The sequence below is a fragment of the Populus nigra genome, chromosome 16 (genome assembly GCF_951802175.1).
Source record: "Populus nigra chromosome 16, ddPopNigr1.1, whole genome shotgun sequence".
Classification (NCBI taxonomy): Eukaryota; Viridiplantae; Streptophyta; class Magnoliopsida; order Malpighiales; family Salicaceae; genus Populus; species Populus nigra.
The window spans coordinates 1,634,321-1,647,321 of NC_084867.1; the positions used below are offsets into that span (position 1 = coordinate 1,634,321).

The 13,001-nt window shown below is 31.6% G+C and overlaps 1 protein-coding gene across 1 annotated transcript; it reads right to left on the bottom strand.

Annotated features, from left to right (window-relative positions):
• Positions 1-8,116: 8,116 nt before the first annotated feature.
• Positions 8,117-10,059, bottom strand: LOC133675435 (ethylene-responsive transcription factor CRF4-like). The gene has a single exon (XM_062096804.1). It carries the CDS (start codon positions 9,460-9,462, stop codon positions 8,371-8,373), a length of 1,092 nt encoding a protein of 363 aa, XP_061952788.1. The 5' UTR covers positions 9,463-10,059; the 3' UTR covers positions 8,117-8,370.
• Between the last annotated feature and the right edge of the window lie 2,942 nt (positions 10,060-13,001).

Sequence of the window (13,001 nt, forward strand, 5' to 3'; positions counted from 1 at the left end):
TTTACTTGATAAATCAATTTATAGATTCGAAATTTAATATATATCTAATTTTAAATTAAATTATATGAAAATTATCTAAATTAAAATTTGAATTGATTTTAACTCATGAACCCAAATAAATCTAATGACTTTGTGGAAGCAATGGCTTCTCTCCCTCTTATCTTAATAAGAACTCAAATTGAATTACCACGTACGTGAAAGTGGGAAAACATCCTCCCATGGCCACCAAGGAGTGAAAAAGCTCCTCGGCAATTCTCATCGGAGAATGAACAGTAAATTATGAATAACTACATGAAAGTAACAAGACAACATTAAAGATCAAGCATCTTCGTTGCCAGAGAAAATAACATAAGCGTATAAATAAAAACAAAAATTACGTTTTTTTTTAATAGGAAAAAAGAAAGCAAAGAGAGAAAGAAGCCTAGGGAAATGCATGTAAAAACTGAGTATCAGGCGATAGTGATGTTCTCAAGAGGGGGACCAAAAAAAAAAACACAGAGAGCTTTGGAGAAATACAAAGTTGAGAACAGAGGAGAGCCAAAACCAAGAACAAGTGAAAAACAGGAGGTTGAGGTGCTGTCACTGTTTATTAATTTTCTTTGCAACATATTGCAGACTCTCTCTCTCTCTCTCTCTCTCTCTCTCTCTCTCTCTCTCTATATATATATATATATATATATATATATATATGCAAGTTGGCTCTGATGGCGAGCTCGCTTCTGAGTCCTCTTAAAGCCTGCAACTCTACCTCTTAACCCTTTCTCCTAGCTAGTTTCATCTTCTTAGCCAGCAACCTCTGTTTATGAATTGAACTAAAAGGTGGGGCTAACTTGTGCCACCTTTCTACATGGCCTAAACCCTAAATAATTCTAAACTATAACTTAGTCCTTAATTATTGTCTTAAGAGATTATTAACCGAGTCCCCTTGGTAGTTTAGTTCAAAAACCATCGTTTTCTATTTCTATATTTTAATTTATTTCTTAACAAAAATATCTTAAAAACAATTGCTAACACCTTCTTGAAATCTTATTAAAAGTCTAATGAATTAGAACAATATTGAGGGGTGAGGGGTTAAGTGAGTGTGTGCCTTCAGGTCTTCCACCATTAATGCTCTACAGTGAACATTGTCCACAGAGCACATGATGCATTCAGCAGAGTTTAGAATTTTATTGCAGGCTTCTACTGTATTCAGTGTACATGCTTTGTATTTTCTCTGTTTTTTTGAATGGATGTTTAGGCAGCAGCCAAAAAAAATTATACTTTTTGGCTCTTCTGTGAATTTTTTGCTGATTTAGAAAAATATATTAAAGGTTTTATGAATGACAAAATGGGGCTGTCCATTTTACAGCCAGAAATAGGATAACTTATTTATATTACTATTAACTTTTAACGGTCAATTTAGGATTTAGCTAATTTAAAATGAGATTTAATTCTTAAAACGATGTTATTTTAATTTTTTAAAAAATAATTATTAAAATTATATTGTCTTGAAATGATTTAGATTGACTCACTCAATTTATTACTCGAGTCGATTTTAATAACTTTATTTGTAGCTATTTTTTTGTCTGATGTGCGTGGTTTTTTGACCGATTGTTTTTTACGGAATAAAAGAAATTTAATGATAGCAATTAAGTAATTTTCTAAACATTGATATTGCACAGTAATTAACACCAACTTGGGCATGGAAAACAAATCAAATGATAGCATATACCATAAATAGCCGATTTATAATAAAAGAAGATCACCATATTCAATGACCAGCTTCTCCAACCACACTGGTATACCATCAGGCTGCGCTCATCAATGTCTGGCATTTATAACATCAGTTGGGAATTTTATTAGCAATAATGCAGATTGAACAGCCTAAGATTTTGAAAACATTATTGTACAAATAAGGTAGGCAGTGGCTAATAATGAAATAATGCAAGTTCCTTGAATATCCAATTTATAGCAAAGAAGATTGCATTAATTCGAAAAGGATGTCATTGAGATATTTTTATTTATGTTAAATAAATTATTTTTTTTATCGAAAAATATGCAAGTGCTGGACTCCTAGTATAGCGACCACCCTACACTCTGTTAGCTGTTGTTCTATGTAAGAATTGTTTTTTTTTTAAAAAAAAATAACATACTTTGATAAAAATAATTGAAAGAATGGTATAAATTAAAAAATATATATATATATATATATTAAAATGTATGTTTTTTAAATTAATTAATCTTAACAAAAATCAATTCAAAATTTTAGTAGATTTAGACACCGTTTAGAAATGCGGTACAAACCACTTTCTATAAAAATTAAATTTTTATGTATGTTTTGGATCATTTTGACGTGCTGATCTCAAAAATAATTTTTAAAAAATAAAAAAAAAATTATTTTAAATTATTTCGATACAAAAAACACTTCAAAAAACAATCTGGGTCATAATATCAAAAAGATTGAAAATTTAATGAAAAAAAAAGGAGGAAAGTAACGTGGAAGGAGAAAAAATAAATAAATAAAATAATTAAATTATGTTAGAATAAGAAGACCCTTGTACCTTTTGATAAAAAGAAAAACAAAACACTGTTTGTGTCGTCTGCTTAGGTGCCTTTGGCAAGTAAAAAAGATCAAATAAGTTGTTCAAGCAAATAATTTACCAAATGTGTCAGTTTCTCTTTATTTGGCCCCCAAAGTGGTCAGCTAGCTGCTATTATTATTATTATTATTATTATTATTATTATTATTTTATTATTATTATTACTACTCCCCTTCTTGGTTTTTTCAAGTCTGAACTCGACTCAGGTTGGATTATGCTCAACATCCAGGCAAATAATCCTACTTTTAAATGTATATTTTTAAAAGTTTTTTCAATTGTATTTCTTCCTAAAAATATATTTTTAAAATTTTTTTATGGTTTCGACGTGTTTATATCAAAAAATAAAAATAAAACTGAAAAAATATTATTTTAAAAAATATCTTAAGAAAATTGTACCAACTTTCAAAGACAATTCTGTTTATTTTGAATAAAATATCTTAGTTAAGGATATTTTGGATAAAATATTCTGTTTATTTTGGATAAAATATTACTACCTCTTTTTCCTTTCATATCATTGAGAAATGTTTTTTTTATATAAAATATTTTAGGAGAAAACATTTTACATGTAAAACATTCATGGAAAAACATGTTATATGTAAAATATTTTGTATAAAAACAAACATACTCTAAATATAAAATTATTTGCTCCTAAACTAGTATAAATTGAACATGAGATTTTTACCTAATGAAAACAATTCAAGAAAATAGCAATCTACTAAAAATACACACTATATTAATTTAAAATATTTATTTTTGAATATTTTTTAATTTGTTTTTAGATTTCTGTGTTTGTCAATTATTGCAAAAAGCTTTTATCAATTATTACACCAACCTGTATAAATGACATATTACTTTGTAAAATATTTTTTACTTAAAAATATATTAAAATAATATATTTTTAATATCAATAAATAAAAATAAAAAATTTATAAAAGTACAATTTAATCCCACACAGCCAAACACCCATTTGGAAATGGGAAGGGAAAGCAAATGAAAGATTAAAAATTATTATCTAACGTGAAGAAGAGAAGTTAAAATGTTGAGGTAGTAATTATTTTTTAAAATATTTTTATTTAAAAAATATAAAAATAAAAAATTTATTTAGTTTTTAAATTTCATTACATCAAAATAATTCAAAAAAATAAAATATTAACCTATAAAAAAACAATTTTTTTTTTTGAAAATAGTACCAAACACGGATGGAAGTCAAACATAAAAAGATAATAATATTTAATTCATAAAGATCACTTTTGCAATCATATTGCGATGATTTCATGGCCCTTTTGTCTTGCGGAGGCAACAACACTGCGAGCTTGCCAGTCTGTAGAGACCTCCTCGTGTCACCACGCACTTGATGTCTTTTCTTCCACCGAGCAGAGAGTGGTTTCATTTCACTGCGGTATCTTTTCCAACAACGGCGTCAAATGGGTAAAAGTAAATGCTTTTATCTCAGATCTCTTCCACTCTGTTCATCGCCTGGCGGAAAAGGAGTCACAGGGACAACCTAAACCCAAAAATGCTTTAAATTTGGCTTACCATCCTATATCTTTTATCTAAGATCTTTCTCACTGATTGCTAGATTCTCAGTCTTTTACCAATTGAGATTTAAACCTAAAACTTTCTAGTGAAGAACTCGAATTTTAAGCGTTGAAATATGCTATATGATCAAGGTAGGTCTAGTCCATTGGTGAAGCCCTTCATGTCCACTGATGAAACCCTCCATTCCTGAACCAAGTTCATTAAGCTATGGAGTAAGAATTTACAAGTCAGAAACAGCAACGTCCATTTCATTGAAATGTAAAAATAAGAGGGCTCTCTGCATGTCCCTCCAGGCTTATTCAATCCACTGGCATGACAACAACAACACACGTCTTTCATTAAAAACACAATCTATTATCGGGAAAATCTGCAGCCAAGATTTTAGTTATTCAGATGGAAGGCTTCTTTCTTGACATTGCGCCGTTATTGTTGAACTTTCTTGTGCTTTTCCGACGGTAGATTTCTCTTGCTTCTCGTAGCAAGTAATAATTGACCGTAAATGATGATGCTCCACTGTACCAACAAACTTACCTCTATGATAAAAACAGTAGATGTGGAAAAAAAGCAAGAATGAAAAAGGATACCCTTCTAATGAATCCAAATCTTCAGTGGCTAAGTGAAGTTTGCATAGTCATTTCATGATGGTAGAAAAAAGGGGTAAGCTGGACAATCTTGAGCCACGTTTCCAACATATATACTGATAATAAAAAAGTGAAGCAAGGGGCTAAGCTTGAAATCTTGGAGTTTCTCAAGTGTATGGAGATTTCTAGTTCTAAAGGCACCAAAACTTTTCGCTCTTTTTTTATGGTTAAAATACATGCAAAAACTCCATTCTAAACACATGATTTTGTCCCTAATAGAAAATTGGTCCTGCACGTTGGTAAATAGGTAAATCTGAATTGAGTATTTTAATTAAAAAGATACTATTTTGTTTTATAAACAAAATATTAACCCCATTATGTTTGAATAGAATTTAATCTAGTCAATTAAATCACTAAAAACTTATATAAATCAACCAAGTTTTATAAAATTTCTTGGATGGATCGATCACGAGTTAAATCAAGTTAAATAATTATATCTAAATGTGCGAAGAAGAATGACGGGAACCACATGAAATAGTTCTATCTTATATCTAAACCCCTCGAGTAGTTTTATTTGATTTTAAGGGTGTGAAAGGAAAGAAGAACAGGAACGTGGTTCAAATTTTCCACAAGCAACAATTCAAGCGCGGACTTACATCCGTGTGAGATGGTTCACACTTGTAACCTACCCAAGACACTTATTTGACCCAAATACGGCATGCACGCACCACCGAGAGGACCCCTCACCAGTGACTACTGAGCAAACCGTAATGCTTGGTGTCAATGTATAGATTATTGTCGACCATATATTGCTTTATCTGTAGGCTTTTACAGCGCGTGTTCATGTCGTTTTCTATTGAGAGTAAGGGGGCCGTTTTAACTAGGAGCTGGCTGTACATTTTGATTTCTGTGATTTTTTCCCCCGCTTCAACTTCACTGTTTGCAGATATCATTGAGTTCATTGCATCTCATGCATGAATGTAGCTGATATATCACCATGTCAAGAACGGAATTTGACGCTCCAATGGTGATCAGCCATCATGTGATTTCAAACATAACTGTGAAAAACTCTGTCCTTGACCTACGCTGAACGTGCGTAATGCATGTCGGAGTTCAAGATATGTATGGATTCAGACATAATCATAAGGAATTCAAGCATATTCCCTCCCAATGTTCCTTGATTTGATTTACAGTGAAGCAACCAGCACTGTTGCAGGTCTTGCTTCCGTTCTTACTTCAAATAGATAGATACTTCCCACTAACGTACGTACAAACAGTACCGCCATTAATATCTCTTGATTGATCTTAAAAAAAATTCTTGTCTTATCCCACAACTTAATCAAGCCAAACACCTTAGAATTCGATGAAACTTGCTATTTTGGAAGAAAAATAGGCATGGCAAGAGATGCATGCATATGTGTAATATATCACGATCATTTCGGAAGTATATATTTATATATGGCGACCTTTCGCAATGTTATTGGAATTCCCCCTTTGAGTATTGGTCAAGCATGGCAGTAACTGCGCTTAAATAGACTCCCTCCTATGTAAAACTACTTGTCAATGAGAGCATGAGGTCCCCCAACACACATTCTATTTGAATCTTCTTAATAAATACACACCAATTATCGTGGCGTCGTTTCATTTTTTCCAGCAAGGAATAATGGAAAACGATTGAGACCTTCTTCTTGTTTTTTAAGTTCGAATAAGACCTCGGTCAAATATAGTTGGAAATATAAGAAATTAAGGGTATATTCATCAACAAATGTGACTAGTGATGCTCGTATATGTATTATAGTTGAATTAATTAAGGTGATCGCGATTGTTTACTAGTCTAATTACCCCACTAGAGAATTCCTCAATTGGTGTTTATACTTGATGTTCATGGGCATTTTAATTATCAATTGTATTCTCAACAGAATAATGTTATAGGATTTTATATCCATTTAAAATCCTGTCAGTATGTATAATATTATACTGACAGAATTATTGATGGATTTTTTATAAAAAAACAAATAGTAAATGTGTTTTTTCATATATCACAAATTATATTTTTATTTTCATCGAATTTTATCTATAAAGTGTTTTCTGTAAGTAATTTTGTTATTATGTTTTAATTATTTTATTTTAAATTCTCTCCTCGTCATAAAAAAATAATAATAATAATGTAAAAGAATCAAATACGATGTGAAAGTTTATATATAAAGCTAGCGTTGAAAATCGTAGAAAATTCATGATAAAAACAAGGTAGCAAATGAAGATATCCCTTTCATATGCTCTCTAGTTTCCAAAGAGTAGAAGAAAAATGGACACAACCTTTTCGTAAAACTTGTCTAAAGCCACTCTCTTTCAAATTTTAGTTTTGATTTAGTCTCTCTTGTCCTTCCTTCGTTCAGAGACTAGGAGTTTGTTTGGCAGTGTGGTTGTGGTTGCTTTTCAAATAGCTTTTCATGCCAAAATGCATGCTAATGATGTTTTTTTATTTTTTAAAAATTATTTTTGACATCAGCACATCAAAATGATTTGAAAACACTAAAAACATATTAATTTGAAGTTAATAAAAAAATAAAAAAAATTTAAATTTTATTAAAAATACTTTTAAAACGCAAAAACAAACAGACCCTAGACCTTCCATCTAATCTAACCCCCCTCGGACAACTCAGTACCACTCCAACTCAATTATTAACATGCCTTTTAAACCTGTCTTCAATAGCAAACAAAGTTGGCACCCTATATGGTCCACATTTTGCACGTCCCACTTACCTATAATTAATCACCAGCCATATACGCCAAGCTTATGCATGTTCATTACCTCATAATAATCATTATTATAGTTTTTAAACTATATCAAAGCTCTACATCGTGTATCAACAAAGTTCAAAGTTAATCCAACTATGGTAATTATTATTTTTTAAAATGTTTTTTAAATATATTAAAATTAAAAAAAATACTTTAAAAAATTATTTTTGATATTAACACATCAAAATAATATGAAAATATAAAAAAAAACATTAATTTGAAGTAAAAAAATTTTAAAATTAAAAAAAAAACGCTTTTGAAACACGAAAACAAAAACAAAAGGACTAGATATTTTTTCAAAAATTTCTAAAATATTTGATTCTGTTTATATATATATAAGAAAGTTTCCGATTAAATTTCATATTAACAAGTGAACTCGCCACGCTAAATTTGAAAACTATAAAAGTTTCCTTAAATACATCATTATCAATTCCATTTGGCCGTGTTATTTGCAAGACATGAAATTAGAAGAAAATCAAATTGCTTAATCTAATCTCGATTTCACACCCACGAGTGGTGATTTGACTCGATTGACCGGCAGCACGTGTAAATTACACATGCTTGTATGCGGCGAAAGAAATTACACTTTGACCACATAAAATAAATAGCAAAAACAAATAAGGAAAATAACTTGTAGCTTTCCATTGCTAACTTAAATTTTACACACTTAACCGGCCTCTTAATTATTTCTCTAACAGAGTACAAAATCTTGGATGACTTTCACTCGGTCCTCCGTTGGTTTTAACGGAGATATTTAAATAAATAAATATAATATTACTACTAATACTAATTAACACCAAAATTGGCCAGAACAGTTACCACCGTACAAAATTTGCCGTGAAATGGCACTTAATTAACCGACGGCATCGACGTCAAAGTGCCGCAAGAGGTTCCGAGTTTAAGAAATGGAAGAAATCATCATCCTCCTGGCAGACCGATGATAGTGAGCTAAAATCTTGAAGTGGGTCAAGAAATATGTCACCAAAATCTTGATTAGACATAAAGCTCTCCTCAAAAACCGATGTTGTCGCCGTCGCCATAACTTGATCATCAAAGAGTGTAGGCCCTGAGGTTCCAAAATTGAAAAAATCATCAAGAAACGGCGCGTCTAGTGGTAAATAGTCAGTCGAGTTGCTCTCCCCGAACGCTTCTTGATTGTCTTGATAACTTGGCTCCTTTTCAACTTCATGGAAGGGATGGGCCGGTGGTTTGTGTGATTCAGCCGAAGGTAATCTGAACGTGAGCACAGATTTTGGTGATGACAGGCTGTGAGACTCATCAGCAGATTCATAACCGGAGCCAGAAACTGTGTCGACATTGATTTCCGGCTTCTTCTTTTCTTCTCCTTCTCGTTCTTCCACCGTACTTTTCTCTTGTTCTTGCTCCTCCTCCCTACTAGGCGGTGTGATGAAGTTTGTTAAAGCATCCGGCCCTCGAAGCTTGATGGCCGCATTATCATACACTCTTGCAGCCTCCTCAGCGGTGTCGTAAGTCCCTAACCATAACCTCTGACGTCTAGCAGGATCTCTAATCTCTGCAGCCCATTTACCCCAAGGCCTTTGCCGAACGCCACGGAACTTTCTGCCATTGTTAGTTGATTGAGGAGCAGATTTTTTCGCTGGCCGTTGAGGAATATCACCGACACCTCTTTTCCGGCTATTGGCAACAGCAGTAGTAATGGCATTAGTTTCTTTGCAGCTGGCTTGGATGTTAATCTCGTTCACGTATCTTTTCACCCTTTGCCGGCCAAACAACCCTCCCTCCTCATCACTAGAAGAGTCTGTGGCATCATGGTCGGTAACTGTTACTCTGACGAGCCTTGGTTGTGGGTTTGATGGTTCTAGTAAGCGGCACCGGTCATCGGAGGGTAACTTTTTAGGCTTTAAGGATGGCTTTGTGAATTGTTTTGTAACTTTTTTGTGTTCAGTGTATTTTATGGGACATAGGATACTCTGGTCTATCATCTTTTCTGGGATTTATCCTTTCTCTCTTCTAATTATCTCTTCCAAAGCCTCCCTAACTGCATAGAGAGAGAGAAAAGGAGAGCCAAATAAAGAGAAAGAAAAAGGTGAGCAGCTGTGAAGGAAAAGATTGCTACTTGTGGAGAGATAAACCCAAGACAAGGATGACTCAGAAATCTGTCAAAAAGACACAGGAACAACCCTTTCAAGAATTTAAGAGACAGCCCTCAAACCCCAAAACAAACTGTGATGAAAGAAGAGGAGAGAATCCCTTTTAAAATCAACAAGGGTTAGAAAAAAGGAAAAAACCAAGAATATGAAGCAGGAATCAACAGAACTAACAGAGAAATAAAAACCAAAATAGGAAAAAACAAGAAATCACTCTGATTTCTTGAAAAATCCTCAATCTTTCTTGTCAAGAGAACAAAAGGAATCAAATCTTGATTGATCAAACAGAGGGAAGGCAAAGAAGAAGATGGTGGGTTTCTTGAGGTATTGGAAGCCAAAAATATCGAGAGATAGAGAGAGAGACAGTGGGTTTATGAGTAAACACAACAGACTTTGAGAGAAGCAGAGTTTTCGTTGCAGTGGCGACTATAACACTGAAATCTCTGTCTTATAGGATCCCAACAGCCGAAATTGGAAAATTTTATTATTAAAATATCTCATTTTCACATTTTATATTTCTTTTTTTTAAAAAACAAATTGATATATTTCTTTAATTAATCAGGGTAGTGAGTAGCCAGGGGCAGGTCATAAGTTACCGGTGGGTAAGTGCCATAAGATTCCAGTAACCCGACCTATCAAATCCCCAATACCGTGTGTGATTTTGACACGTGGTGCTGTGGGCCTAAACTAGTTTCAGGCCCAACTAGAGACGTAGATTAGGTGCTGAATCAGGGGGTGTGAGTCTTGTCTCGGTTAGTGTGATGCCAGTCACGTGAGGCCCAAGATACCCGGGTCCGTTTAATTTTGGTTTGCGGTCAAATTCTTGACTATTTAAAGAAGGCATTGTTTTTTTTTTTTTGTCTAATACCAAAGATTTTCGGTATCTGATTATTTATTGATTGGATTTGGTTGTGATAACCACATATTTGATTTTGGTAATTATTGGAAAATTAAATTAACTCCTGAGTGATGAAAATTAAATTAAAACAAAATTAAAATTCATGATTAAATTAAAATATGAGAATTAAACTTTTCCTTCTTCTTTTATGTTTTTTCAACCGGCCTTTTTATTCATTGTTAAGGCAATTTATTTATTTTATTTTTTGAGGGTGTTAGCCCTAGCTTCGAGAAATTAGGTGTCTTGATTTTAATTTTAAACTCACTTATTAATATTCCAAATTTATTAATCAATATTCCAAGCTTGATTTCAACATATATAGGTATATGATATCAAAATTTGAGTGTCTAAAATATATATATATATATATATATATATATATATATATATAGAAACATTAGCCTTTTGACTCTATAAAAGGAATATCTCTTATATATACATAAGAGATACATATAAACATAGATTTAACACCAATGACTAACAGCCTATATTGTGCTGGCTTGCTTGAGGTGAGTTTTTAATTTTTTACCCTTAAAAAAGTTTCAGGCTGAGTTTATTTATTTGTTTAAAATAAAATAAAATAAAAAAGAAAATTACTTTTTTTACAGCCAGAACTAACGTGGCAGGCAACCTAGAACTCGCCGCCTTTTATAAATTCTGTGTGGTACATCTCTGGGCATTTTTCTCCTCTTCCTGTTTGCACAACCGAGATATGCTTGTCTCACTTTCCCTGCCAGTACGTGTCAACCACGGGGCTTCAAAAATAGATAATCTCAATATTTATTTTATTTCTCTCTGTATGGTAATTACTTGCTACCATAGTTGTCACATTTGTTTAGTTGTCTGACCCATAAAAATGCTTCATTATTAGTCGGTGTTTGAAAGTGTAGTTGTAATTACTTTTTAAAATATATTTTTACTTAGAAATATTTCAAAATAATATTTTTTTATTTTTAAAAATTATTTTTTATATCAACACATCAAAACGATCAAAAAACACTAAAAAATATTAATTTTAAACAAAAAAAATTAAAATTTTTGGTAACACGGGTTAGACCACGTTCTCAAACGGTCCCTATTAGTTGGATCAATTCATATCTATTTTTTAAAATAATATCTTAATTTTTTTAAAAAAAAGTAGTGTTATCTCGACCGAATCTAGACGACATTACTTTTAAATGAGTCAATAAATAACCGGTAAACATAGTTTTATCTGGTCAATATTAAAACTAATTCAACTTAAAACTCAACTTAGATCAAATTACATACCATGTATTTTCTAAATTTGTCCACATGCCTAACAAAGTTTAACAACTATCCTAGCAACACAAAAAAAGAAAGGAAAGATATCTACATGTATAATGATGATGAAGAAGTTTCATTTTTTCTATATATTATAATAGAAAAAAATTTATTTTTAACGAATGAATGAGTTGGGAAATTAACCAACACAAATCATATTTTCCAAAATAATTTTATTTTGAGCAGTGAATTTATTCCAACGTCTCCGGTGAGTGTTTCAAGTTTTTTAGAAAATTGCAATTATAGAGAAGTTTCTTTTCTGGCACAAGACATACAAAGAAACATACAGGGAAAAAATAAATGGCCGAGTAGAAATTAGGTCAATTAAATTATTTTCTTAAATAAATTATACATACACAAGTTAAATAATTATGGTACGTCCTTAAAGTCTACATACACATAATATTTTTTATTTAATTTTTTTAATTATAATAAAATAGCAAGATACCTAACAAAATTATCTCAATTTAAAAACTTAAATAGTTAGTTTTGAGACTGTAAATTATATATCATCATGTTCTTGGACTTACCATATTGATCTTGGATTAATGTGATTTTTGCTGGAATTCTTTGAAATTTCTTAGAAGGGTAGGGTCCAAATATTTTTGGCAGCCTGATATGTGAAAACACAAAGGTCAATTTCTGTACCCTTGATCATCATGCATTCAACAACATGAACTGCGGCTTTCAGATTTGAATCAAATCAATGTGTGGTCACAAATTAGAAAAGAAGTTTCTTTTGCTTTGTTATTGGCGCAATTTGTGGTTCTTTTTTCGGGGAAAAACACTAATTAATTGTCTCAAAATTCTCGGAAAACAAACAAGAAGACAGCAGATCATAATAAAAAATGAAAAAAACAAGGTTGTTATGAGTGTCTCAGGATTCGATTTTCAAGCTTGCTTTCACGATAGTGCTAACACGAGAAAAAGAAGATGGAGGAGAAACAGGAAATATTGAGAAACGCAAAATGTAAACAGGGATATATATATATATATATATATATATATATATATATATATATATATATATATAATACAGTATTATTAATTTGATTCGTAGTATATATTTGAATGTTGTGCTTCTGATTAATTAAATAAGTAATATCTACTTAATATATAGTTTTAGGGTAATTGTAGGTATCTTTGGACCACCATAATCACTCCTCTCCAAGTC

Excerpts from the sequence above, each read along its gene's own strand:
- LOC133675435 (XM_062096804.1), bottom strand. The coding sequence starts at position 9,462 with ATGATAGACCAGAGTATCCTATGTCCCATAAAATACACTGAACACAAA.